Below are 26,574 nucleotides of genomic sequence, written 5' to 3'. Positions count from 1 at the left end.
GAGAATTTATTGGAAGAAAATGGTTACCATGGCGATGGATCTTCGCACAAAACCTCTGGCAGAACTTGTGGAAGTTTTGTGCCAGTGAAGCCGGACTCTGAGGCTGAGAAAACTAGCAATAATCATGGGCTAGCAAACAGAACGTACCATGCAAATACACCAAGCGAGAGCTCAGGTCTGCCAGGGAGGTAAAGCAAACAGAGACCGGAGTTCAGTGTAGTGGTTTAATATGCCCTCATCCAGCCAATCACATTTCTGTGCGCATTATAATATACCAGTTACAATAAAACCACTCTGCATATCTTTATATGTCAATCACTGTTACATCACTCTGCATCTTCAGGTATCAATCACTGCACACTGCCAGGTGTCATTCGCAATATCATCACCCCGCACGATGTCCCGTCCATCACGGCCGTATCACTCATCCACACATCGTTAAGCGTCAACCACAATTATACCAATCCACAGGTGAGGTTATCACAGTGAGATTATTCCAGACATTTAGCAGCTGTTCATTAAGTTAGGCTGTGAGACTCAGGTCTGTATACGGAGCAAAATGAAAGGACCCAGTGATTCTTCCCAGCAAATCCTTTTACAGTTCTCCTGTAATCAAGTCCAAATGTGCTGATGCATGAAGGCCAAAAAAGAAAATTCCAGAAAAATGGAAAATTGAAAACATATTTGGAAAGCTAATGGATGCAAAAGATGGCTGAACTTTAACCTTAACAAAGAAAGTAGGAAGTGAATGTGACCTGGGTTTGATGAGACAGCCTGCCAGTTATCTCCAGATTGTGACTGGGAAGAGGGGATGGGGACACGATTGTGTGGAAATTTGCCCTGATAAAATTTAAAAACTAAAAGCGGACTTCTTTTTCCAAAAGGCAAACGTGGTACATACCACATCAGAACTGGTTAATGCAATATGATATGGACTATTGTGTTGGCAAACTTTGTGCTCAAGAATAACTGGAAAATTTAGCATATCAGCTAAATGCATTTTTGCTAGCTCGCCCCAGCTATGACCTCAGAGCACGGGGAAAGTTACAGAAATCAGTTTGTTGGTTCCTAGATTTTTTGGGGAGAATGCGGAAACCTATCATACCCTTTCAGCTGCACATTCCTGAAATTACCCCCAACTGCATTTAAAGCCAATCTGTAGTAATCAAGACTAATAATTAATTCACACAAAGGGTGATGTATTTTTGTTTTCCCCTGGCAGGGCAATCACATCTGTCTGCAGTGTTTCCACTTGTGCCAATTTTCCTGCCACCTCCCCCATTCAAGTCACATAGTCTCAACCGCTCCTGGTCTCTTTGACACCGACAGCCTGAAGTCAGGACTGCACCATCTTCTTGTGGGGGTCGAAGACATATCTCTTGAAGCTGAGCTGGATGCCGATTGGCTGGGAGTCTGTCTTGGTCTCCTCCTCTTTGACCGGTTCCGTCTTGTTCCCGCCTTTTGTTTTCTTCTTGGAGGAGGAGGATAGGAGCTGCTTGGTCTCTGCGCTCAGCCCCTCTGGCCAAGAGGAATAAGACAGGGTTACACACCGACTGACACAAAGTAAAATAAACAATTACAGAGTGACAAATCTGAAGGGACAAGATTTAAAGACACTGCTTTCATGTTCATTTATCACTGATTTCTTCATGATTTCCACCACTAATCACAAAGCTTTAAGATGCCTCAAGCAGCAGAAACTACAACTGGACTTCCAAATACTTTCTACATTAAAGTGGTGTAAAAAAAAAAAAATAAAAATATAATGCTGGGCACTGACTCAAGTGCCCAGTACCTCCCAAATGAACTAGGACAGGGAAGTGTCAACACAAACCTTTCATTAGTGTTCCACAGCATCATACGAAATTAAGCAAAGAGTGCATTTGGTGCCACATCTACAAGAAACACTTGTATTCCAAGTAAATATTGTGCAACTCTGCACCCACAGCTCAACCCAAATTGATAAATACAGAAAACAGACGATTTTCCGAAAATCCAGCAATTGGTCACAGTGGAAATGAGTGTTAAGAAAGAACTGTTACAGCTGAGTTCTGAAGTACCTGTGGAAAATACAAGTGTTAGCCATTATGTGAAAAGCTTGGTCATCCAAGGAATCGGGCCATGAATTTGCATTTCAGGGTAGTGGAGGCAAAACACAAAGTCCTGAAAAGCACTCATCTGGGCAATGATGCCACCTTCATGACTTCACATTCCTGTCTGAGACACCAAAATGTGAGAAGCAGGATGTATCAATTAAAAGTTTTTTATGTCATGTGAAATTGTTCAGTAAGCCCAAAATGGTTTTTCATATTTTCTTTAATTCTTTATTGTTTGCAGCCTACTTAAAAAAATAAAAAGACAAAATACAATGTCATTATTTAGGAGTTACGTGCAGTTTTAAAAACAAATTCTGAGAAAATCCATTCTATCTCCTGATAAATTTAAATAGGCATAATTTTTAAAAGGTCACAAAAAAGTTATAAATGGATTATATGTATCTTGAGATCATGTATATATATGTATATGTTACTTTGTATATGTACTGCTGAATGTTTAAAATTACTATATACAATGGTAAATTGTAATGTCAGAAAAGTGATGGACACTACCTGGAACACTCATTTGGACAATGATTAGTGAAAATTCTTAATAGATGTTTCTCTCATCACCTCAGTCGCCATTCCCTTGGGTTTAAATGGCCATGATGAGGCTTATTCTGTGGACTGTGACACTTAAAAGCTCAGGATTCTCATCACTATTATTCAAACAATTATTCACATGCGCAAGTCTGCAGCTCTGGCCCAAAGAATGCGTCCCCGGAGGAGCTTCACGCCCACTGTGTGTGTGGTGAGGTCGACGGGGTGAGTGTTGTGGCTGTAGGCTCAGCAGACTGTGCAGAGAGAAATCTCGGCCTGTGCACCCTCTGTGCCCAAACAAACAGACACAGCCCCCCCCACACCCTCACATACACACGTAGCCTCACAAATGCACACACAGTCTACGTGCCCCAACAAACACACACACTCTCCATGCTCTCACATTCACACAAACAAGCACTTAGCTCCTTAAACACATACACTCCTGCACAGGCACACACATATGAGTGAGCAAGACACATTAAACAATACTTAGGACACAAGTCTAACGTTTTCATTCCCTAATCAAATACAAAACATGCACACAGCAGAGGCATCGCTAACGCCTACATGTTGTTCCATGTGTATGCATTTAAGTGGTAAATACGTTGTTGTCTTGCTCTGCACGTACTGCTGTACTTCAACCCTTTTACAATTCCCCAATGGGCACAAATACAGGTGTACAGTCTTGTGTTAGAGCCACTGGTGACGGCCACAGTGCAGCAGATGGCTCCCTTGCTCAGCAAAGAGGCAACACCCCCTCCCCTCCCCACACACACGTGACCAAAGGGTCACACGGGACGGAGGCAAAGGGGGTAAGAGGGTGGGCATCTGGTCGGAATGATCACTACCTGCGCGGTGCAATCTCCCACGCGCTCCACACGCGGCTCCCTAATCCCTCAAAGGGCGACTTAAAACAAACATCAACCGCCGAGGACGGCGACAAACACAGCGTGCATTGTGGGGCACGAGCCCGCACACAAACACCAAATCCCTTTATAAAAGCATCTCCCTTTTAGCGTCCTCTTTGTCTCCCCTCCTTGTTCCGTTACGCAAAAGCTTAATTAAAATGGGGCCGCGAACACTGTCAAAAGCCGCGGTCAATGCTTACAAAGAGGAAATTTAATTCAATCAGAGCGCTCGCCTCCTTTTTTCATCTGCTTCAAACAAATATAAAATAAAAACTAATTCGTTTTAAAAATACGCTGCTGTTCCACCCCCCCCCCCCAACCCCTCCGTGTTGCCGCTCTTTCAAGCATGGGGGTATCGAGGGGGAGCAGGAAAAGATATCTGAACGCCAAAAAGAAAGGGAAAAAAAAATATCATAAAACAACAGAGTCTTTGTAGAGCGTTATGGAAGGCAGGCTGTGAGAATTAGCCTCTGCGACTTTTCTGTCTCTTTAGAGATCTTCAAATTAATTATGAGTCATTTTATTGCATTAAACCACGTTGAGGGGGAAATAAACACTTTGCATCTGTCATTTCAATTACTGAGCAAAACAAATGAATGTAAGGCCCCCCCCCTGGAGACCGGTTTCCGACATGGAGCTACCCAACACGTGGGTTTGCCGAGCTCCCAGGCGGTAAAGAGTCTGCTAGTGCACGGTTTCATGTATGTGCTATAGTTAGGAGCACATTTAAGAACACAGTGGCCTCCTCTTTGCCCCCGCTGCACCCCCCCCCCCCCCTTTTCCTCTCCTGTGACCTACAGTAGTGTGGATGCCTGGGGGCTAGAATAACTGTCTGGTGCCAGGCTGCTGGGCCCAAGGCTCAGTGCGGGATGAGTCTGGGGTTAGCGGGGGGAGGACAGTGGAGTCTGTGTAGAGAGGACCAGACGTGCTTCAAAGGCCCAGCGATGTCTGGGGAGCACCGTCCGTCCCCCCCTCCCTCCTCTCTCCCTCTCCTTCTTCCTCTCTCCCTCTCTCAATGCACCGCCGCCACCTTTGATCGCGTGCCCCGAAGGAGTAGCGATGGAAGCAGAAAAAAGGATGTCAACGAGGAAAAAAAAAAAAGAAAAAACAAACAGACCGAGGTCACGAGGGGGAGGGAGACATGGGGGGTCCTGCCAGAGGGGGGGAGAGGGACAGACCCTGTGCGAGGTAAATGCGCTGCTGTTGCGCCTTCAGCTGAAGCGAAAGTCACATCACAGCAAAGGGACACCGCTGTTCTTAGGACTGCCTGGGTAAGCAGTAGTGAAGTGGGCATCCAGAAGGCCCAAAGCAGTTGGATGTGTGTGTGTGTGTGTGTGTGTGTGTGCTTGTGGGCGACCACCCCAAATTGGCAAATCTCTCCTGCCAAGCACTGTTTCTCAGTTATTTGGTTAATTGAGGCACCCACACCCTGACTCTCAGACCACGCCTGACTCCCAGACTCCAGTTTCTCTCCAGGGCAGGAAGTGGTGGGTGGTGTATGGGTGTGGGAGGTTTTGAGAGGAAATTATGGTCGCCCTTTTGCAACCAACACGGCCAATAACAGACCAGTCCACTGGTCCCACCACGACCAATTGCTCCAGTCTGCTGCAGACTCACAGGGAATGGCACATATTCCCACACACACTGAACTGGTCACACACGCACGCCATGAAGATAATCTCACCATAACTACACTAAATACACATATCAGTGAAAATATTCACTTATTGTGATATGTAAACACAAACACAGACAACACACAACGTGCCCAGACTCATACCACTGGGAACACACAATGCTTTAAAAACCTGAGGACTCACTGTGCTGAATGCACACACTACTGAACATGCTCTCAGCCTCAGGGTTCTGAAACCATCCAATTATACAGCACTGATCAGTTGCATATAATATACACACAATATAGCAGTCCCCCACCAACCACTGATTTGTTAATAACAGTTTTGATATTCTGTGATTTTTGTACAACCAGTTGTGGTCTTCATCCTCAATTATCCATGCATTCAGTTGGTCCAAAAATGACCATGTCTGTTATTGTGACTGTCTGGCACCCTTTACCTGTATGTGGGACTGAGGGGAGAGATGCATTCCACCATGTCAGGTGAAACAGAACAGTTACATGTATGATGAGTTCACCAAGCCAGCATCTGTTGTCATCTAGATGTAATAACACCTTGGGCAAAGTTATTAGCATTGCTAGCCAATGAAGATGTGATAACAACGTTACAATATTGGCACTGCACAAGTGGAAACCCCAAGCCCTTAACACTTCCTTTCACACTCATAAACATATAGATACTGTTTGAGCATCACTACATCTGTAAGATCCTCATGGACACCAGCCTGCAGTCCCCACTGCCTTGGACCATGCAGAGAGCTGCGTGTGGCTAATAGCTAAAGTGAAACGAGAGTAATAGCCAACCAAAGCTTAACCATACCTGCTCCTCCCACTAATGTCCTATATACAGTAATTCTATGTCTTGTGCACCTATTTCTAGTGAATCTATTCCTTCTGTGGCTACTACTACTGTTATTCCAATGGCCTTTTTACAAGCATTGCTATTATGAACACGATATATAAGAACACTGCTAATGTCACTCTAGCGTCTGGTGGTGTCTGGATATGTAGGGAGTTAGGAAACTCCTTTGAGACTCCAGAAGGCCTAAATGAGATTGGAGGATGTAGGCAGAGCGCTCCTAACATTAAAATTGTTTTTCCCCTCCGCTGATGTGACAGAAGGTAAAATAAACACGGCACAGACTTCTCCCGGAATCAGAGAAACCCCCCCCCCCCCGCAGTGGCACGCCCGGAATGTTCCGTGGGACTCCGGGGCCCGCCACCCCTCACCACATCCTGACACACAGCGCCGAGCCTGCCGGAGCGAGAGGTACCGAGAGAAAGGCGGAGAGCGCATGGGAAGGCAGAGGCAATAGGAGGCTGAGGGGTGAAGCCTCTGCAAAGCTTGTGTTATTTTTCTTCTCCTTGCAATACCTCACCTTAGGGAAAAAAAGGTAAGGCGAAGCACGGTATCACAATGCAAAGGACAACTGAACCGAGCTTCAGTTCATGACAAGAAGTGCAAGTCATGTAGCTTGCGTAAAGAGTTCAGAGAAAGCTAGCAGTTATTTGTTATTGTATATTGTTATTAGTATGTGGCAGTTGCACGGGTTAAAATGGTACAATGTACAGCATGTTGAATGAAAAAAGGTCTCACAGAAATAAAAGGTCATATGACGCTCATAAAAAAATGCATGTAGACGTCCTCACCTGGTATTCGGATCTTGAACTTCCCGCTCTGTCCAAACCCACCTTCGATGACCCCCTCTTCACCTGTCGAGAGCTTGACCTTTAACCCTACAAACAGCTGCAAGTTGGTCTCCTTCTTGAACAGGTTGCGGCCAATAACAGTATAGTCATCTGTCACCTGATCACAGGGAGGGACGGTGAAAAAGAGAGAGAGAGAGAGAGAGAGAGATATGAGATTTGACCACATTGGAGCAAGATAAGAATACGTACACACCTCTATTCAACTGAACCACAATGTGCTTTGTTCTTAGCTTTAAGCGACAGATTTAAGCAATGTAGCTTTTTTTTTTTTTAAAAGTATGATTTCCCCTGCTGGGAAGCACACTTCAAGCTGTTAGTGTTGATGTGAATGTGGTGGTCAGTGGTACCTCACAGTGTAGCGAGCCAGCTTTCCACAGGGAGGAGCTGACCCCGACTTTCCCAGGTCACCGCCCCGGTCTGCGGCGGCGGCCGTGCTCGAAGGAACGCGCCCGACGCTCCCCCCCCTCCTCCCAGCCCCGCGGCATTCCTACACACCCGTGGTCCGTCTGTCTGCCTTCTCCCGTTCTTTCATTCTGCGTTTCTTTTTTTTTGTGTGTGTGTGTGTGTTGTTTTTGTTTGTTTGCCGTCCCTATCGCTCCATCTTGAATTCTCTCTCACCCCCCTCGCGGTAACTGATAAAGAGAGGGCACCGCTCTGTCTGCCCCTCCCCCTCCCCGACCCTACGTGACGCCCGGCCCCAGTGCCGCACAGGGGCAGGGCTGATAAGGCATCGGGCTTTCCGCATGAGGGATAAACAAATGGCAGGGACGGGGAGCGCGGAGCATCTCAAACTTTATAAAAATCCCAGAAATGTGCGGCATCCACCCGCTTTCGAAAAACAGCCACCGGTATTTTCGGGGGGACGAAACGTGCCTAGTGAGTGACGTCACAGAGGGGCTCGGCCTGACCCCGCGCACCGAGGTCAACGCCAGGGTCGGCTCTCAGTCATGACCGCATGCTGCGGTCAACAGCCCCAGGTGCCACTTACAATAAAAGCTGCCCTTATTCCAAAGCAAACTCTACCCGCACTTGAACTCTTGCCCCAGGGTGGGATTGAACACACAGACACTGCACTAGACCTACATGATGAACTTGACATGAACTGCTTTTTTTTTTTTCATCTGTACATTTAACAGTATTTAAAGGGCACCAAGGGTTACTCCATGAGAAAATAAAATCTGGGGAAAGCATTTGGTTGGACATGCTAAACATTTATATACTGATCTTTTAAGGACCACTGACTTAGTATGTATGACTTGGTACATATCCAAACAAACACTTTCCATGGTTTCACTTTCAAGAAATTTTCCAGATGTTTGGCAGAAATCATTTATTCTTAGCTGAAATATGTTAAATGGAAAGTGCAAGGTGAAAGAGACATTTTTCTCTGAGAAAAGCCCTAGGTTAAGTTTGAAATGAGAGTAAAGTCTTTTTGACTGGGGACTGATCTCTGACATTACACACTGCAAAGCACCCCAAGGCAAACTGGACACTTGAGTGGAAAGCAACAACCAAACAATACGAGGAAAAAAATTACAGTATTTCAGACTACAAATAGCATACTCAGTTTTGACAAATTATTACAGAAAAGATGGAGAGACTTTAGGCATTTTGGTTGAAAAATGGCAGCCACAGTCCAGTTCCAGAAGGTCATTTACAGAAACACTGCACTATATGAAAAGGTGTGGGGGTCATTTTTAAGTTGATGATGAGCACATGATAAGCACACCGCCTGTTCATATTCTTATTTTTTATAAACATCTGGTAGGCATGTGCCATAAATTCTTGTGATGTATTTAATCAATCAACAAATCAATTATTTATTTATTTACCTATTTACTTTTACTCCAACATTTGCACTTATATACTTTAATTGTATTGTTGTACGTTTTTGGTTAAACCTTTCTCGTTTTGTTGTTGCTGTTGTCTCTGCTTTTGTCTTATTTTGTATCATTCACACACACCTTTTGTTTTTGTTCAATGTAAAATTACAATAAAGACTTTATTAAAATTAAAAAAAAAGAAAACAGTGATGCTCACAGTCTTTAGACTTTGGAAAGCAGTCAGAGTATTTTCCTCATTGTTTTGTTTAGCAGTTCCACTCAGGGTCATTGATGCCAAGAAGCTCTCTTTGATTCCACCTCAGCGTCACCGCGCTTTTTATTTTATACTGACTGGTCAAACTCATAACCAGTTTAATAACACTGCATTTAGGTTATTATAGAAAAGGACAAGTCAAGTAACACTTGTGACCCAAATCCTTAGTAATCATAGTAAATTCCAAAAAGAAAAAAAAAGGTAGTTCTTAAATTAAAAAATAAACCTTCTTGGAAACAATTGCTCTTTTTGTTCTATGCACATTACACAAAGAATGCTATGTCACCACTGTATGGCTTATACTGAATATTTGTTACATGTTTTCTGCTTGTTTCTATTGTAAACTGAAAGACAATGAAGAATGGTCAAAGAAACAGAACTAATTAGAAATTCCATCAGCTCTACCATTTCTACAGAAGTGTATCTGCACAAGTTTAAAAAAAAAAAACTACAACAACAAAGATTTCCCTGAATTATTCACATAATTTTCCAAAAGTCTTTTTTGGCAACTCTGGCTGAGGTTACAACAGCCAAGGGAAAGCCTGCACTAGTTAAAGCGGAAAAAAATGCTATTGCTGCCAGGAGGCAGAAAGCAGGAGGTCACATGACACAGAGGGTCGAATGTTGCTGTCGACAATCCGCAGACACTTGGGTGTGCAGAGGTCAACAATGTCAAGTCTGCAGTTGACATTCATTCAGCCCAGCTGACCAGCAGCGTCCAGGGCTACCCACGCTTAGTTAGATCGATGTATTCCATTGTGCCATCTCCAAAACAGGTGTTATCCTGCACCCCAAAGTTCCACCAAAGCCACAGCAGCTCCAATACACCAAGGTGTGTGTTCCAGGAGAAAGGAGCCTGCCTTACACATGTAAAGGAGGGGGGGGGGGGGGTACTTGGTAATCTGCATCCTTCCATTTTAATCAAAAGCAAAACTTATTGTTTCAAAAGTGCTCCAAAAGATCATGTGCAGCTGATTTTCTACGCTCTGCATGTTGTTGTAAGTGAGAATTTGATCCAGAATCATTTAACGCCTCTCAGTACGTGAAACAACCATCAGGGTCTTTTCTAAACCAGATAAGGGGCATGACAGCCCCCTGATTTTTACATTTTTACATTACATTACATCATTTAGCAGACGCTCTTACCCAGAGCGACTTCCAAACGATTTCACACACCCTCCCCCCGCCAAGACTCTAACACAGCTGTCACTTTTTTGCCAATTAACAGCATTTGCTCATTCAAAACCATGCTCATCTTTAAAACTCAGTATCTGTGGCTCATATGTGGCACTTTATACGTGAAGCCTACTGCTTTTCAAAACCAATAGCAAACAATATTTAATGTGAAACTGCTGCAATCCTGTTTCCAAGAAAACATCTCTGCTTCGCAACTGTAAACAAGAGAGTGCTCTGATCTTCATTTAATTTCTCATTGGTTTTGTTAGGGAGGGCTACAGGCCCCGGCAAACTTATCTTTCTACCCTGGATTACAGCCTGCACTAGTCAGTCCTTTTCCTCTCTTGAATAAACCCCATTCCCATGTGACCTATCACGCCTATGATAAAAGACAAATCTGGTGAACTGAACCTGGCTATATCAGAAATTATGTTTAACTACATATGCACTACAGGCACATAAATGGTATACGAAGGCAGATGAAGGCAGACAGACAGAGAAACACATGGATGGCAGAAGATATCTGTCAGTCTCTTGTTAGATGACTAAGACTATATCTAGCAATGCTAGCTAAGCAGTTTGGCTAATGAAATCCTTGTCTTACGACTTGACTTGTCCGTGTGTTTAAACATTTGCATTTTCACACAAAATGAAGAGAATTGCTTCCTGCTTCAGCCTTGTGATTACTTGTTCTCACACTAACACCTCCTCATGGCTTTCAAAGACATGGAACAACGTTCTTTGTGAACGTCCACTGGTAAGACCAGGCCCTTACAGCAGACGCATTTTTTCCCACACTGCTAACAAACAACGGTTACACTTGCATTCTGTTATGCTCATATCCTTTTCACTAATGAGGTTTATCAGACATCCCATATTGCATGTCGTACTACCTAGCATGCTTTCAAGAGAGCAGAGGTGAAGGCAAAATCCATGAGAGGGGAACCGAAAGAGTGTGAAAGTCAATGAAAGAGGTGCAGTAAAAGATGTGAAGGGGAAAGGAAAGAGACGGCCAGGAAAGATGGGACAGACAGAGAGGGACAAAGTGTGACAACAGGAAAGAGCGTCAAAAGGCGAGAACAGGAAAGAAGGGAGTGAAGGGGGTAAGAGAAGAAAGAGCGAGAGAGAGAGAGAGGGAGAGAGAGACCGGAGGAGCGAGTGCATGCCTGCGCCGTGTGGGTGATTCCTGCGCCAGTCAGGTGTATCCAAACAGCGCCGGCGTCAGACAGACGGGCGGGCGGGCTGGCGTCAGGGGCCACACGCGTGTCACAGCACACCACACGCCAAGGGCCCGCATGCCTCTCCGCGCCTCCCGCACGCTTGGGCTCCCACACGCGCGCACACAATGGGGGCTCAGTCTCAGGAACATGAACCGCCGGCATCAGAAATGTGAAAAATTCAAACAAAGGACAAAGATATGACAAAAGGGTGGGGGGGAGGGGGACGACGAGGGGGAAGATGAAGGGTTGGAAGGAAGCAGGGCGAGGGGGAAGAGGAGAGCAAAGGTGGGCCGAAACCAAACAGACACCCCTCAGGAACCAAAATAAGACCAAATAAAACATCAACAGCATCCGTGCCGAGGCTTGCCGTGGTCCCCGGCCGTGAGCTGGTCCCAGCGGTACAGTCCCCGAATCGCAACACCTTTAAGGAACATGTGACCTACAAGCCATACCACACCTTCTTTTTTTTTAACTGACAGATGCCTGATCACGAGGCCCCTGCATGCCTTAAGGTCCATGAAATGGTCCTAAAGGGAAACGCCTCTAGGAGGTCACCATTTGACTGGTGCTGTGTTTCTTGTACCCAAACAGATGATACTTGTGCTTGGAGGCACCCATCCCAAACGAGGGCACCTCCTCCAACTGCCTGTGCCACAAGGAGGTGAAACCTATGCAGAACTGGGTCAAGATCCCCTGATCCTTACGTTATCTGGATGGGCTGAGGCACAGAGCATGAGATAAGTCATCCAGATAACTTAAAAATCAGTAAATCAGCACAATCTCGTCTCCAGGTGACACACGTGTTAAGAACGTGCTTTGGTTTCAAAACACCAGCTATGACCTCAGACATGAACGACAACAGCGTGCCTAAGAATTTCAACTCTTCCAAAAAAAAAGAAGTACTAAGCAACATCTTTTTTCGGTTCAAGGGAATCCCCTTTAACCAGAATTTAACCTCTTAGAAGGCTTCATCTCAGATAATAGATATTTAAATGCCTTCAAGGTCTGCCATCTAATAATGCACTATGTGAGATTGCAGCCCATTTCTACCTCTTGTATACCTCTTACACTGTGAGATGATACATAATTAGGGCCCAGACTATGAGGGCTCTACAGAATAGAGAAACGCACTCAGCTGGGCTCCACTCTGCTCCTTTAAGGCCTGAAGGTGTCACGATTCCATTGTCACTGAGCCTTTATTAAGTTAATTCTTTAACTGGATTAACCAACCATATTCCCTGTTCCTGAAAAGTTTAAAATGGAGACATCTAAAGCGCACAGGGTGGAAGCCCTGAGGAGACCCAGCGCGCATTTTTGTGTTATGCAGAGTTGAGCATTTTAAGTGTAGTGTTTAGCGTGCTAACACCAGAGTTTAGCATGTTAAGTACAGAGAGCTTTCTTGTGTTAAACAGCCTAAATTCTGTGCTTGTCACACAGGTTAGCACTCTTGTGTTAAGCACACAATTTAATGTGTTTATCATAGAGTTATGGTCATGTTCGTGTTAAACACAGAGGTTAGCAAGTTTAGAATGTTTGTGTTAAGCACATAGTTTTGCAAGTTTAGCACATTTGTGTTAAACATAGAGTTCAGCATATTTAGCACAGAATTTTGCAAGTTTAACATTTATTTGTAGAAACTCGTTATCGGAAAGGAGTAGGTGACTGCTACTTTTGCAGGTAGTTTCACGCACTGGTAGTGAAGCCAATGAGATGAAGTGGAACCAGTCCTAAATTTGGCAATACCCAGCGCAGAGGTTTCTTGTTCATCTCTGCTCTTCCCCCAAGTCCCTGAATCCTCACGCTAGCTTCTCCCTCCTCTTCATTCCTCCCCCAGTCAAACCCCTCCCCTTCCCTCCACCCCCTGTGGAGCAGCTGGACACTCACCCTCTCCACCTGGCCCTCCCTGTGCTTGGTCTTGAACACTTTGAGCCGGGGGAGGGCACTCTCTGTGTAGCCCTTATCCTCAAATCCTTCTAGCAGACGCCCCTGGAACGCCAGTCTGCAGGCGTTGGCATGGATGTCCGTGTCCAACTTCGAACCAATCACCAGGCAGAAGCTGGGGCAGGTCACAGGCCTTTCGAACTCCAGCAGCGCCCACTGTTCTGGGTCAGGCCCCTCCCCCGCCCCAGGCTGGCCAATCACATACTCCTCCTGGTAGAAGTACTCCCTGTCAAAGGAGAAAGTTTTGTCCAAGAGCGTGAGGTTAGATAAGGGTTGGATGTAGCTTGTCTCTTTGGAGGCCGGGTTATCAGGTGGCTGGGCGGAGCCGGGGTCTGAGGGTGCATCACTACTGGCCGCTGCGGAGGGAGAGCCGGAGGGGGGGAGCCCGAAGAAAGAGACCCGGGCCATGACCGTCTCGTGCCCCACGGTGATGTGGAGCTTGCTGCGAGTGGCGAGTGTGCCGCGGAAGTAGCCGATCTTGCGAACAGAGATGACGGCGGCGTGGAGGGTGCGCAGGGACCCTGGGGTGCACACCAGCCCCCGCTCCAGCAGCTTCGGGTCGAACTGGGTCACGCATACACCGACACGGTCCCCCTGCATCGCCGAGTTCACGGGCTGCCTGAACATCTGCACCGACTTCACTTTCCGGTTCACCTGGGGGGGGAGGGACACATCCTGATTACACATGAGGACAAGTCTTTTTATACACAAGTCTACCCATGTGCATGCCTACCATGCTGCGAATATGGCCGTGTCACTATGCATGAACATCCATGTCTGTGCATATCAGTATATACATTAGTATGCGTGATTACCTGTGTGTGTGCGTGTGTCTTTGATTACTGTTGTATCTGTGAGGTGAGCTGCTGTCTCTTGGATCAAAAGCTGAGCTCGGCCTAGTCAAAGCTGCCTGAGGGATTACAATACCACTCCTCTGCAGCCTGTAAACCAAAGGATGCATTAACTATTCAGGCACAGGGATTCCCTCTCACCTGTCTACACATCCCACGGGAACACACACACACGCATTCTCACACACAGACACACACTTCACCTGTCATCTTACGGGAGCTCATGAGACATGGTTAAACTGTCTTTCGGGGTTTAGTGTTGTGTTTTGTGGCAAAGCACTTTGTTTCTTTAGGAGTTTGAGGAGAGAATTAACCAAGAAAAAAACTAAACTGGGAGCTATGATGTTCTAATGCCTGTTCTTCTGTGAGAGGTATTTGGGTATGGCATAACCACAACAGTGTGATAGAGATGGCCATGCTGATGTTTCTATGGTTTTTTTTTCCTATGCCTTTGCTGCCATCTTGTGGTGAATAAGTGCACTGATTGTACATAATAACATGATATCTGTGGTCTTTCAACACTGGTCCACACTTCCTTCTTACAGCAAGGCTTCTAGAACCAGTGCCTGTCCCTTTAGCCCTTAAGAAAGAGGATAACAGGAAGCAGGCAAAGACAGGAGCTAGACACAGAAGGACTTTATCTGAATGCAAACTGTTCTCAGTGTATACAAATGCATCTGGTCTGAATTAGTAGGCTGCTGTACCCCCTTCAAAAGACACACATACACACACAAGCCCACCACCACCTACCCCTTCCCCCCTTTCACTCCTGAATCCCATTCAACTCCTGAACTTCCGACTGCGCCAGAGTCAGCGCTCCTGTCCTCTATCTGTTAGGGATCTTATGGCCCTCTAATTAGAATTGCACACCCGAACGACATACACACGCATACACACGTCAGTTTACAAATAGTGGGAACCGCTCCGACACATTCATCAACACGCATGCAAAGGGACTAAGAGATGCATACTCAAAGACTCCCATAGAAACTCACTGGTGCTCAACCACATCCACACAACTGCTGCTCATATAATCCTGCATAACGGCAAACACAAGCAGCGCAGTGCAAGACTTTCACACTCTGTTCCCAATGCAAAACAGACACAAATTAATGCGCATCAAATAACACCGACTCATAAAGCAAGGTGTGAAGCAAACCCACAAACAGGCTGTGTGGGAGGACAGGAGAGGATGAAGGGAAACCTGAATGGCCAGATTAACTGATAAAGATGGAGGGAAATAAGAAAGGACTACATGGTACAAGGAGCACGTGTGTTAGTTTGGGAAAGACACTATCTATCCAGACTGCACCATCACAGTCTGTAGGGCAAGTAACTTCCTCTACCGTGGTTTCACTGCAATTAGTGCATCAGCTCCTACTTTCCCTGATGTTTGTCCCCTTGGGGGGGGTGAGAATGTTACATGTGCTTTGTTGGTACCTTCAAGGCAGGGATCTCCACCGTGTCATTGATGGATAGTGACCCCTGCAGTATGGTGCCTGTCATGACTGTGCCCTGACCCCGGATGGAGAAGCAGTGGTCCACAGCCATCAGCAGGGGCCCGGAGGGGTCTCTGCAAGGGAGGTACGTCTGGGCCTTCAGCAGCTTGGGGGGTGGGGAACAGACGGGTTACAATGCCAAACTTAAACAGTCATACAGAGGTGATGTAAGAATACTGGGGGTCAACTCTAGCATGAAGCTGTGAAAAGAGCAGCATGCTGAACCAAGAAGGAATAAAATAATCATCAGCTTCACACAGTAATCCTTGTTTATTTTATAACACTGGTTGCCTTCAAGGCAGCACAGAAGGTTTGAGAATTCCTTGGAAAGTACTACAGCACCTCTGTGTGCCTCTCCCTGGGAGGTGGCTGTACACACTGCCCTGACTGTGAACTCAAAGGTCCCCTTTCCTGTGTGGGGCTTCTAATATGTTGTTTTTAAACCATTGCTCACCTCTATGAGTTCAGGCACTCCCTGAGGCTGCTCTGTGTCCGGGGCCTCAGGACCCCCGGGCTTGGCTGCCACGGCGATCACGGGGCAGCCCTTGAACCTGCCAAGAGAATCGCACGCAGAATAATGACGGCTGCAAACTACATGAGTCACATGAGTCATGGGAGTTCACACAGGTTCGGTGCGTCTGTGTGCATCTGAGCGTGTCGGCGCCTCACCTGGTGTTCTCCAGGGTCTTGTGCATCCTCTTGGTCATCTTGTCGATAGCGGCCTGCCTCTTGGCGGCGGGCAACAGGTCCGTCTTGTTGAGGATGACCACCATGCGGGGGCAGGTCAGCTCGCCGATCAGCAGGCACTCGGCGGTCTGCGTCTGCACGCCCTTCACCACGTCCACCACCAGCAGCATCAGGTCGATGATCTGCGCGCCTGCGCACAGGTGAGACGCGGCACGCACAGATCAATGCACCGCTCACACACGAAGCAGAACGTCGCATCTGCGCGCGGGTCAATGAATCATCCCCACACAAACGTGGATCATCACACCGCATGAGACGAATATCAAACGAAAACATAAATTCACACTTGCATGTAATGCAGCATAAAGGAAACCTTACATCTGTAACACGTGACTTATAACATACGAACTGGTGATGTGACATGTTATGTACAGCTACATTCCAGCTATTATCAAACACTAACCTGTGTTGACTTGTGTTACGAAAGGATATCAGTGACATTTGCTAGATACATGTGGGCTGTAACACAGACAGCATGATCAGAGCACTACATTAAACTAATACAAGAGACACACATCCGAGAAGAAAGATATACGGCAAACAGGGAGCAAGGAAAAAAACAGGATGAAATCAGAGACTCTTGGTTGTCTGTCTTGCCTCTCCCTTTCTCTGGCAATCTTGCTTTCCTGTGCACTTCCCATTGGGGAAACCAAAGGAAGCTTATTACATACCCCACGCTCCCTAAACCCTCTCACCATCGCCACACCTTCCGTTCTAATCAACATCATGTGCCATCCAGTGGAACAGACCGCCATTCACATGTCCCTGGGTACTGAGACCCATGGACCCCGGCTTTAGCTCCTCTCTGTCTTCTGTTCTCCACTGCTCTCACCTTTCACACTCCCCTTCTCCCTGTTAGCATCTCCCCTTACAGGATATACTGTCTATTCCTGATGTTAATAAAAAACAATAAAAGTGTACATGAAAGAGCAGGGGAGACAGGAAGGAGATTGAGGAGAAAGGGGGATTGAATTTGCAGGGCCCTGCTGGTGAGGAAGTGGCTATGTTTCCCTCTGGGGTCGCTGCTCGCCTCTCCTTCCTCATTTCTCCGTGCTTCAGAGCGTCTCTGGCTCAACACTCAAGTTTGTGGAGGAGTCGACGAGGAGTGGGTGGAGGTAGCAACCTGCTGACCCACTCTTCATGAATAAAATATCAAAAATGGTTTGGCGTTTGCAATAATTTTTGGGACCTCGGTTTGTAAGCAGGGGGCTAATCAAAAGTTATTCTCCCCATTTCCTCGATCTGTTGAATGAAGTTACTGAAGATCAATCAAAACGGTGTTCTAAAATGCAGACAAGCTCTGCTATGCGCACAATTACACCTTCTGCACCGGAGTAACTTGATGAGAATATGGTACTTTCAACTGTAAGGAAGACCGTATACGTGTTGTAGGATGTCGCCATCTCCTGGTGTACACAGCCGTTGCAAATATGTCCCCATAACTTGATAACTCGGCAAATCTGCCGTTTCTCGTACCCACATAGCAGTGTTCATCGCATAACAGACAAACCTACTACACAGACAGGTAACAATCTACATAAACGACCTGTGTAGCAACTTACACAGATAGATAGCAAATCTATGCGCTGGATGTCACCCAGAACATTTCTATCCTATACAGGGGTATCTGTGTCTTTGCACAGTCATCTAAGCTATTTCCAACACACCCTTGACGTCTGGACCTGGATGATGTTTACATAATCATGGAAACTATATTCCTGGGCGTCTGACAAGTTAATCTACAATATCGTGTTTATTGATCAGAAATGTGCCAATAGCTGATTTGTAGATGGCCAGCTAACTCACCTGGATTCGGATTAAGATACCTAGGTAACAAGCGAGCTAGTTTTACAGTTTCACACGTCCCCATCATATTAGCTGACCTACTGTAGCTCGGTGTGGTTATGCGACCAGTGTCTGTAGCATTAGACCGATAGAAAAACTTCAGCAAAGAGTTATAGCGAGGAATTCTCATGATTGTCTAACTGGCATTCACAGCTGGCAAAATAGATATCTACAAGGTTTACCTCCAATGATTGTGCGAATGAGGGATGCATGTCCAGGGCAGTCCACCAGCGTGAACTGCAGGCTGTCGTAGCTGCGGTCCCCGCACTCCTGCAGGTGTGCGGGAAGGTCCACGGTGAAGGAGGAGAAGCCGAGATCCAGCGTGATACCCCTCTCTCTAGACTGCGGATTTTTGTCAAAGGCAGCCGTGGACGCAGTGCTGCTTAGCGCCCTGGCGAGCGAGGTTTTCCCGCTGTCGACATGTCCCAGCACCCCCACATTAAAGTTCAGAGTCTTGCGGTTGTTCCCAGAGTCTGCCATTTCTGTCACTGCATATATGCAATCCAGGTTTCCTGGGTGTTTGGACTCTGAACTTTACTTTATTGACAGATATTGGCTAATTCTACAAATGTATTTTAAATCACCAGCCTTAAGTGGCAGGTTTACCCATTTATCCTTAGCAATACACAAAGATTATAAGCAAATAAAAACAGTAACGTTAGCCTGCCAACTGAATGAGCTGCATATGCGAAAATAACAGAAAAGTATGCTTCCTGTGTAACAAAGAATCCATTCCTACACTAAAGCGCCCTTGGTAGTGGGGTAGTAAATACATGAACAATGGTCTTTATGATATCACTGCATATAATATGATCTGTTACGAGAGACAGCAGTAGTTAAAATGGTTACAAAAGTGATAGTTACAAGGGATAAATTCAAGTTCCTACCAGTAACCCTTATACAAATGACACTGCAATTGAATAATGTCATAGTGTGAGCTAATACCAGATTGCTTTGTACCTACATAGTTAACTAGCAGTGTGCTTTAATATTAATGTTAACAAACTACTGTTGTTTCTACTGAGAAGCTTTTAGATATATTTCTTCGCACTTGCTAATAACTTATATGTCTTGCAAACGGAACAAAATATCTAGCTGACAAGCCACTATTTTTCTTGCACGTGTTTCCGTGGGGTCATTATTTCTCTCAGCAACTAGCGGAAACAATCCTGTAAGAAGGCGGGGTGAACGAAATAATTTCATGATAAGCACCATACATGTCCAATCGCTGAATAGCTGTGAGTGGCGATGTCCAATTGCTGCATTTAAAACCACAACGCCAAGCTTTGGGGTGGCACTTCCTGATATTTCCCTAGTAACCCACATGGAAACGCACTGTAGTGTGTTTAAGGTCTCGCTTCGAGCCTAACTGCAAATCCAGGTTTTAAGCGTCAAGGGAAGGTGTCTGACCCTTTTTACTTTCTGTCTTTGTGTCTTCGTCCTTTCAAAATACAAGCATGAAGATCGAGGAAGTGAAAAGTACCACAAAGACCCAGCGCATCGCGTCCCATAGCCATGTTAAGGGGCTCGGGCTGGATGAGGCCGGTAACGCAAAGCAGTCCGCGTCCGGTTTAGTGGGGCAGGAGGCCGCCAGAGAGGTACCTAGCTATCCACTGTGGATCGTTTTCGTGTTTATTTCATGTCTTTTGAAAAGTTTAGCTGCGGGAAGGATTACTCTGGCAATAAAATATTTTAACCACTTTCAGGTTAGCGTTCCGGCTGGCTAAGTGTCCCGCCTAAATTAGCGACCGTTAGGGTAACTATTTGAGCTGTTGACTGATGGAAGGTAACGTTAACTAGCTACCCTGTTGGACTAGCTTGTCAACTAGCTAGTTAGCTGATGTTAGCACGCGTTCTTTTTCGCTATAGCAAAGTGAGCTAGGTACAATAGATAAATTTAGTTGTCTGTAACAGACTAAAGTTAACGAGCTAGCGAACAGATACCGTTTGTTAAAATTTTATCGGCATTAAATGTTAGCGTGTGGTTACGTCTCTTGGAGAGTGTGAACTTCAGAGATTTACAAATTCAGTTTGTATTGTCATCTGGCAATATTAGCTTGCTAACTGTTGACGTGACATGTTAATAGTAATGAAGTAAGTCAGTAATGAAACCTGGATCAATTGTGCGTTACACTGACGAATGGACAGAGCTGTGATATTCACTGTGACTTAACCCTGGTATGCGTTTTAGGCATGTGGAATCATTGTGGAATTGATCCGCTCAAAGAAGATGGCTGGGAGGGCTGTGTTATTGGCTGGACCTCCAGGAACTGGGAAGGTATGAAGTCTTGAGATTTAAAGTACCCGAACACTTACATAGGCATGTAAGCTATTTTCAACCAATCATTCATTAAATCTTGGATTTTGAGATGGAATGATTAAGAATGATAGAAGATTAGGTAGGTATGCTGTGGGAATGAGCTGCTGTCTGCCTTTGCTCTGAAGGTGACATATCTCTGCATTTTCACCCCCCACAGACAGCCCTGGCACTGGCCATGGCCCAGGAGCTTGGCAATAAGGTGCCATTCTGCCCCATGGTGGGCAGTGAAGTCTACTCCTCTGAGATCAAGAAGACCGAGGTGCTGATGGAGAACTTCCGCAGGGCCATCGGTGAGATGCTTTCGCCATGCTCTTGCACAGAGGCCAATGGGGGTACCAAATCTGAGTTGCTCTAAGCGGTCCGCACAGGTCCTGCATGTCCGCACACATACACACGCCCAGAGGTGGGGGGGCTGGCGTGGTGGTAAAATAAGGGATCTCGCTTACAGGAAAATAGGGGAAGAGATGGATGGTTGGTAGTGTTGTCACTGGTTGTCAGAGAGACAGGAGAGAAGAGGAGAGTGCTGGGTGTTGTCTTTCACACACTCCTCCCTTTCAGCAGCAGGGGGGGGGGTTGGTGGGTGAGGAGGGGAGGGGGAGAATAAGAACCGGCCTGTGGGGGTGTTGACGCGACCTGTCACAAGTATGGAAATGGAGGCCGCGCTGACGGAGGGGCGGCTGTCAGCGCCACGGCCCCCCATCCCCCTGGGGCAGAACGTGCGACCCAGGCTGGCGGGGGTGTCCTCCTCCTCCTCCCCGTCCTCCCCCCACCCCCACATTCTGGGCCTGTCATCGGCCCCCCTCGTGCGGCTCCGATAACGGCACCCTGACAGACGGACGCTCTCAGAAGCGTGCCTCTGTCCCCTCCGCCCGCTGCCCCATTCCCCTTCCCTAACCCAGCTCAGCCACCTGCGTGTCGCACAGAAACAGCGATTCAGTATCTAGCGAACAAGGGTTCCAGTGTTGCCCCCACTCACGCGCACGCGCATTCACAAACGCCCGCGCTTATTACATGGCAATAAATGATCCGGCAGACGGACCAAAGGAAGCGGCCGCTCTTTGTGGCTCCATTGTTCATTATTGCAAAAGGATAAAGGCGTCATAGCGGTGCCGTCCTGCGTACTGTATGCATTGGCTTTACCTTGCTCCCCCCCCCCCCCCCCCCCCCCCCCCCCCCCCCCCCACCCTTCTTCAGGACTGCGTATCAAGGAGACGAAGGAGGTGTACGAGGGCGAGGTGACGGAGCTTACGCCCTGCGAGACGGAGAACCCCATGGGCGGCTACGGCAAGACCATCAGTCACGTCATCATCGGCCTGAAGACCGCCAAGGGCACCAAGCAGCTGAAGGTGAGGCCTGTGCGACAGGACGAGGGGCTGGGTGGTGGGGGGTTGCTTTCAACAGAGTATTTTGCCACAAAAAGTTTTTAGAAGAAACGAGGAGTGTGTGGATACCACAGAAATAATGGATGCAGAAGGCAAATTCTGGAGACCATTTGAATTCTGACCTTTATAACAAGAAGGGGGAATTGGTCATCAGTGAGTTCATTTTCTGGCTTTATAAACCAGTGGTGAGATCTTCCAGGATGATAGTTTTTGTAACGCTTCTTCTTAATGTATTTTTTGGGCTTTGGTTATGCTGCACCCCAATGGGCAGTCTCTGAACTAGTCCAGAATGTGTGTTGTTAGTGATTGTGTGTGTGTACTTCTCCACAGCATGTTTACTTGTACTGTTTGTGTGCATGTGCATGTGCATGGCATCTGGTGGTTGTGTGACGGTGTTGCTGTTGCAGCTGGATCCCAGTATCTACGAAAGCCTGCAGAAGGAGCGTGTGGAGGTGGGTGATGTCATCTACATCGAGGCCAACAGCGGAGCCGTCAAGGTAATGCAACCACTTCACTCTCCGTCTCTCTGTCCCTCTGATCTCTGTCTTTCTGGTTTGTCCTTCCCACTTCTGGCTATGTAACAAGCTAATGCACTCTCTCTGTCCCTCTAGTATCCCCCCCTTCCCTGCATGTGCTGTTCACCTTTCAGCTGCATATACATTCTACATATAAGCCTTTTACCCCAAACACTGACAATGCAAACCCCATACACTTCATGTACGTTGCCACCACGTAATCCACCACATATACATTGTACACTTCATAGACTGCCCACACTGTATACACACTGTACAATATGTGGTCTCTTACACCATACACTTAATATGCACCGTCACCACACAATCCTCCACATACTCTACTGTATACACTGAAATTTAAGAGCTGGTGTCCAAGTGTAAGGCTACCTGGCGTCCTCAGAACAAAGCTGTGTCCTCTACTGAACACCGTCTCTGTTCTGCGCAGTCACCGACACGTTCCTGCCTCTCCCCCTAAACCCTGCTCGCCTTCTCTCCCTAATCTCAAGCCCGCCGTTGTGTGCAAAATGGATTTCTCTCATTCCTTCATTTCTCAGTGCCTGACTTTATTCCCCTTATCTCCCTGCATCGCTCCCTGCCTTTCTTCTGGCGGCCTTCCCCCGTGGCCCGCGTTGATAAGCGCGTGTCGACGGGCTCTTTATTCAGCGCAGGTGGGCCAGGTTGGCTGCCAGGCCCGGAGCCGGGGTGGGGGTTGCAGGGGTGGACGTAACATTTGTTGCTGTTGACAGCCCTCTCGCGACCCCCTCCCCTTCTAGCCTTTGATCTCCCCCCACTCCTCAGTGTGCTGTCAGAACTGGAGCTGGCAACAGTTCCAAACGTACACCTGCTGCGAGCCCTCTTTCTTTCTCCCCTCTCACTCATTGTGTTCTATACAGTGATGGCTGCCGTATATGAAAACTTTCTCTTTGTGTTCTGCTCTGATTTTGAGCCTCCTCTTGCTCTGTATTTGTATATCAACCCTCTGGCTCTGGATTACCATCTAAGCCTTGTTTTGCTGATTGCCCTGCAGAGACAAGGCCGCTGTGACACCTTCGCCACCGAGTTCGACCTGGAGGCCGAGGAGTACGTGCCGCTGCCCAAGGGGGACGTCCACAAAAAGAAGGAGATCATCCAGGACGTCACGCTGCACGACCTGGACGTGGCCAACGCTCGGCCCCAGGTGCAGCTCGCACGGATATCACTCTGGCTCCTCCACCTTTTGAGTTCACTCACAGACGGACGGACAGCATCACGTTAATACACACAGACATATGTGCCTGCTTATGGTGCTCACCCATTAACAGCACACACAAATAATGCGCAGTCTCTTAGTTTGGCTCCTTAAGACAGAATCCTATGAATACTGCGTGGTAAAGGCTGCTGCTTTATGCTCAGTAATCCAGATATATGCACCTGTCTTTGGTCGTCATTTCGTCTGTGTGTGTTTGACCACAGGGAGGTCAGGATATCCTGTCGATGATGGGACAGCTGATGAAACCCAAGAAGACTGAGATCACAGGTAAGACCAGGGTGTACCCCTGTCTGTATTGCTATCGTTCTCTCTGTGTGTTTGTGAAGAGGGCCATTCCATACACTGGCTCTCCCTAACCAGCAGGGCCTCCACACAGCTCTGCCCAATTCTAATGCAGAGTGTTCATCGAGCCAGAACGGCCAGGCCTTTCACATGGAACACCTGCCAGTTAATGTGTTCAGTCCTCCGGGTCTGAACATCTTTAACCAGGACACCCCCATTAAAGGTCATTTCACCTGACGGTCTCCATTTCCCCCCTCAGACAAACTGCGGGCGGAGATCAACAAGGTGGTGAACCGCTACATCGACCAGGGCGTGGCCGAGCTGGTGCCGGGCGTGCTCTTCGTGGACGAGGTGCACATGCTGGACATCGAGTGCTTCACCTACCTGCACCGGGCCCTGGAGAGTTCCATCGCCCCCATCGTGGTGTTCGCCTCCAACCGAGGAAACTGCCTCATCAGGTGAGGCATGCTGGGACAGGAGGGCCGCTCACCATCCAGCAGAAAGTGCGGAACTGTAGAACACCTTTCTCTTTTCAATAAGCAATCTGCAGTTTGCTTTACTGGCATGAAATACATTGTGTAATGCATTGTCTAACATCAAAGCATGTTATACATGCAAAAGGAACAAATAAATAAGGGATATAAATCTAAACCAGTGAGCATATATAGTGATTGAATTATTTTATAAATTATGTCTCTCTCTCTCTCTGTCTCTCTCTCTCTCTCTCTCTCTCTCTCTCTCTCTCTCTCTCTCTCTCTCTCTCTCTCTCTCTCTCTCAGAGGGACAGAGGACATCTCCTCCCCCCATGGCATTCCCCTGGACTTGCTGGACAGAGTGATGATCATTCGCACCATGCTCTACACACCCCAGGAGATGAAACAGGTCAGCCCATCCCCCCCTGCTCTCTTCCCCACCTTTTTCCTCTCTTCTGTCCCTTACTTTCCTTTTAGTTCCCTTTCTTTACTGCTCTCCCTTTCCTCTCTCCCCTCCTCCTCCTCTGTCTCTGTCTCTTTTTTTTCTGCACTCCCTTGGTTGATTATGTGGTTTCAGAATAGCCTGGTGTGTGGATGATGGTGTGGTTTGTGCTTTGGTTTCACTGTTTACTCTATGTGTAGATCATTAAGATTCGGGCTCAGACAGAAGGGATCAGCATCAGTGAAGAGGCTCTTAGTCACCTGGGAGAGATCGGCACCAAGACCACACTCAGGTGGGAGGCTGCTCATTCTCTCACAGTGGCTCATGCCATTTTCTGCGTCCTACAGAACCCAGCACACTCATCAATTACACTCTCTGCCTATGGCAGACACCAGCACACCGATCACCTTCACTGCCTACAGCAGAGACCAACACACTCTCACTCTCAGTAACTACAGAGGAGACCAGCCCAGTGATCAGGCTTTATCTGCCTACAGAAGAAGCACTGATCACTGCTGATCTCCATACTCCTTGTGCTGTCTGCTGTCAGCACACTGATCGTTCTCTCTCACTGTACAGAGATCCTCACTCTCTTTAGTGTCTGTGGAAGAGATCAGCACTCAGTCCCACTCTCGTTGTTGTGAACCTGTGTATTTCTGTGTCTGTGGACTCATCCGGCTCCCCTGTGTCCCGCAGGTATGCGGTTCAGCTGCTGACCCCGGCCAGCCTGCTCGGCCGAGTCCAGGGTAAGGACAGTGTGGAGCGGGAGCAGGTGGAGGAGATCAATGAGCTCTTCTACGACGCCAAGTCCTCCGCGAAGATCCTACAGGATCAACACGACAAGTTCATGAAGTGACAGGCCCTCTGATGCCTCCATCATTCATACCTCCTCCACCCCCCCCCGTCAGCCCCTTCTCCCCTGTATGTTGTCATCTCTCAATCCATCCTTCTGTCTGCTTCTTCAGCCTGCTCCCTCCATTACTCATCTCTTGTAGTTTCTAACAAATTCTGTTAAATTAATTTTGTACAAGGGTTTTGCTTATATTAAAAAAGGAAAAAAATGAATAAAAAGAGAAAACATGACTAAACACATTGAACTCATGTTTTTTGTGGCTGTTGTATGAGCGACTGTGTACAGCGTCCCCTGGTAATGTCCAGGGTGTCTGCAGTGCAGCATGAAAATGGTTCTACACAGCTCCTCTTTGCTTTTGCTCAACGGTTCAGCCGTCCACCCCCCCACGCAGCAGGTATATAAAAACAGTGTTATCAGAGCTGGGAAGGGAGAAGTAGTGAAGGCCTGACTCCTCTCCAGTCCATTACTCTGACTGTATCTGTCCCCTGACTGATGTGGTTTTCTGTCCCTCTTGCCCATCTGTATGAGGGTGTCACAAAGACAAATGTCTGCCCTGCGCACAATCACGTTGGGTGACACTGATGCACACAGGTGCCTTACACGCCTGGATTACTAACGCTGGACCCAGAATGACAAAGGGCCTGGTGCCGTACTGACAAGTACACAGCCTAGGGAGAGAAAAGAATGAATGCACGGAACTGGACACTTCATAAACCAGTTTTTAGTGATGATGCAGACCACTACTAAAAAATAAATATACTGGATGATCATAGATTCCAATACATA

General features: G+C 47.2%; 2 protein-coding genes across 2 annotated transcripts; one reads left to right on the top strand and one right to left on the bottom strand.

Moving 5' to 3' along the window:
* Window positions 1-237: 237 nt before the first annotated feature.
* Window positions 238-18,961, bottom strand: eefsec (eukaryotic elongation factor, selenocysteine-tRNA-specific). The gene is made up of 7 exons (XM_036533354.1): window positions 18,452-18,961; window positions 16,347-16,554; window positions 16,132-16,228; window positions 15,619-15,783; window positions 13,271-13,981; window positions 6,834-6,990; window positions 238-1,518 (listed from the first exon to the last, which is right to left on the bottom strand). The coding sequence occupies exons 1-7, from the start codon at window positions 18,747-18,749 to the stop codon at window positions 1,337-1,339; spliced, it is 1,818 nt and encodes a 605-aa protein (XP_036389247.1). The 5' UTR covers window positions 18,750-18,961; the 3' UTR covers window positions 238-1,336.
* A 765-nt stretch (window positions 18,962-19,726) lies between these two features.
* Window positions 19,727-25,932, top strand: ruvbl1 (RuvB-like AAA ATPase 1). Its single transcript, XM_036533414.1, has 11 exons — window positions 19,727-19,867; window positions 20,461-20,547; window positions 20,747-20,879; window positions 21,784-21,935; window positions 22,379-22,468; window positions 23,517-23,666; window positions 23,942-24,005; window positions 24,280-24,478; window positions 24,800-24,902; window positions 25,136-25,227; window positions 25,632-25,932. Exons 1-11 carry the CDS (start codon window positions 19,727-19,729, stop codon window positions 25,789-25,791), a joined length of 1,371 nt encoding a protein of 456 aa, XP_036389307.1. The 3' UTR covers window positions 25,792-25,932.
* Window positions 25,933-26,574: the final 642 nt, after the last annotated feature.

The sequence above is a fragment of the Megalops cyprinoides genome, chromosome 7 (assembly GCF_013368585.1).
Source record: "Megalops cyprinoides isolate fMegCyp1 chromosome 7, fMegCyp1.pri, whole genome shotgun sequence".
In the NCBI taxonomy this organism is placed as follows: Eukaryota; Metazoa; Chordata; class Actinopteri; order Elopiformes; family Megalopidae; genus Megalops; species Megalops cyprinoides.
This window is presented reverse-complemented; position numbering and strand designations above follow the sequence as displayed.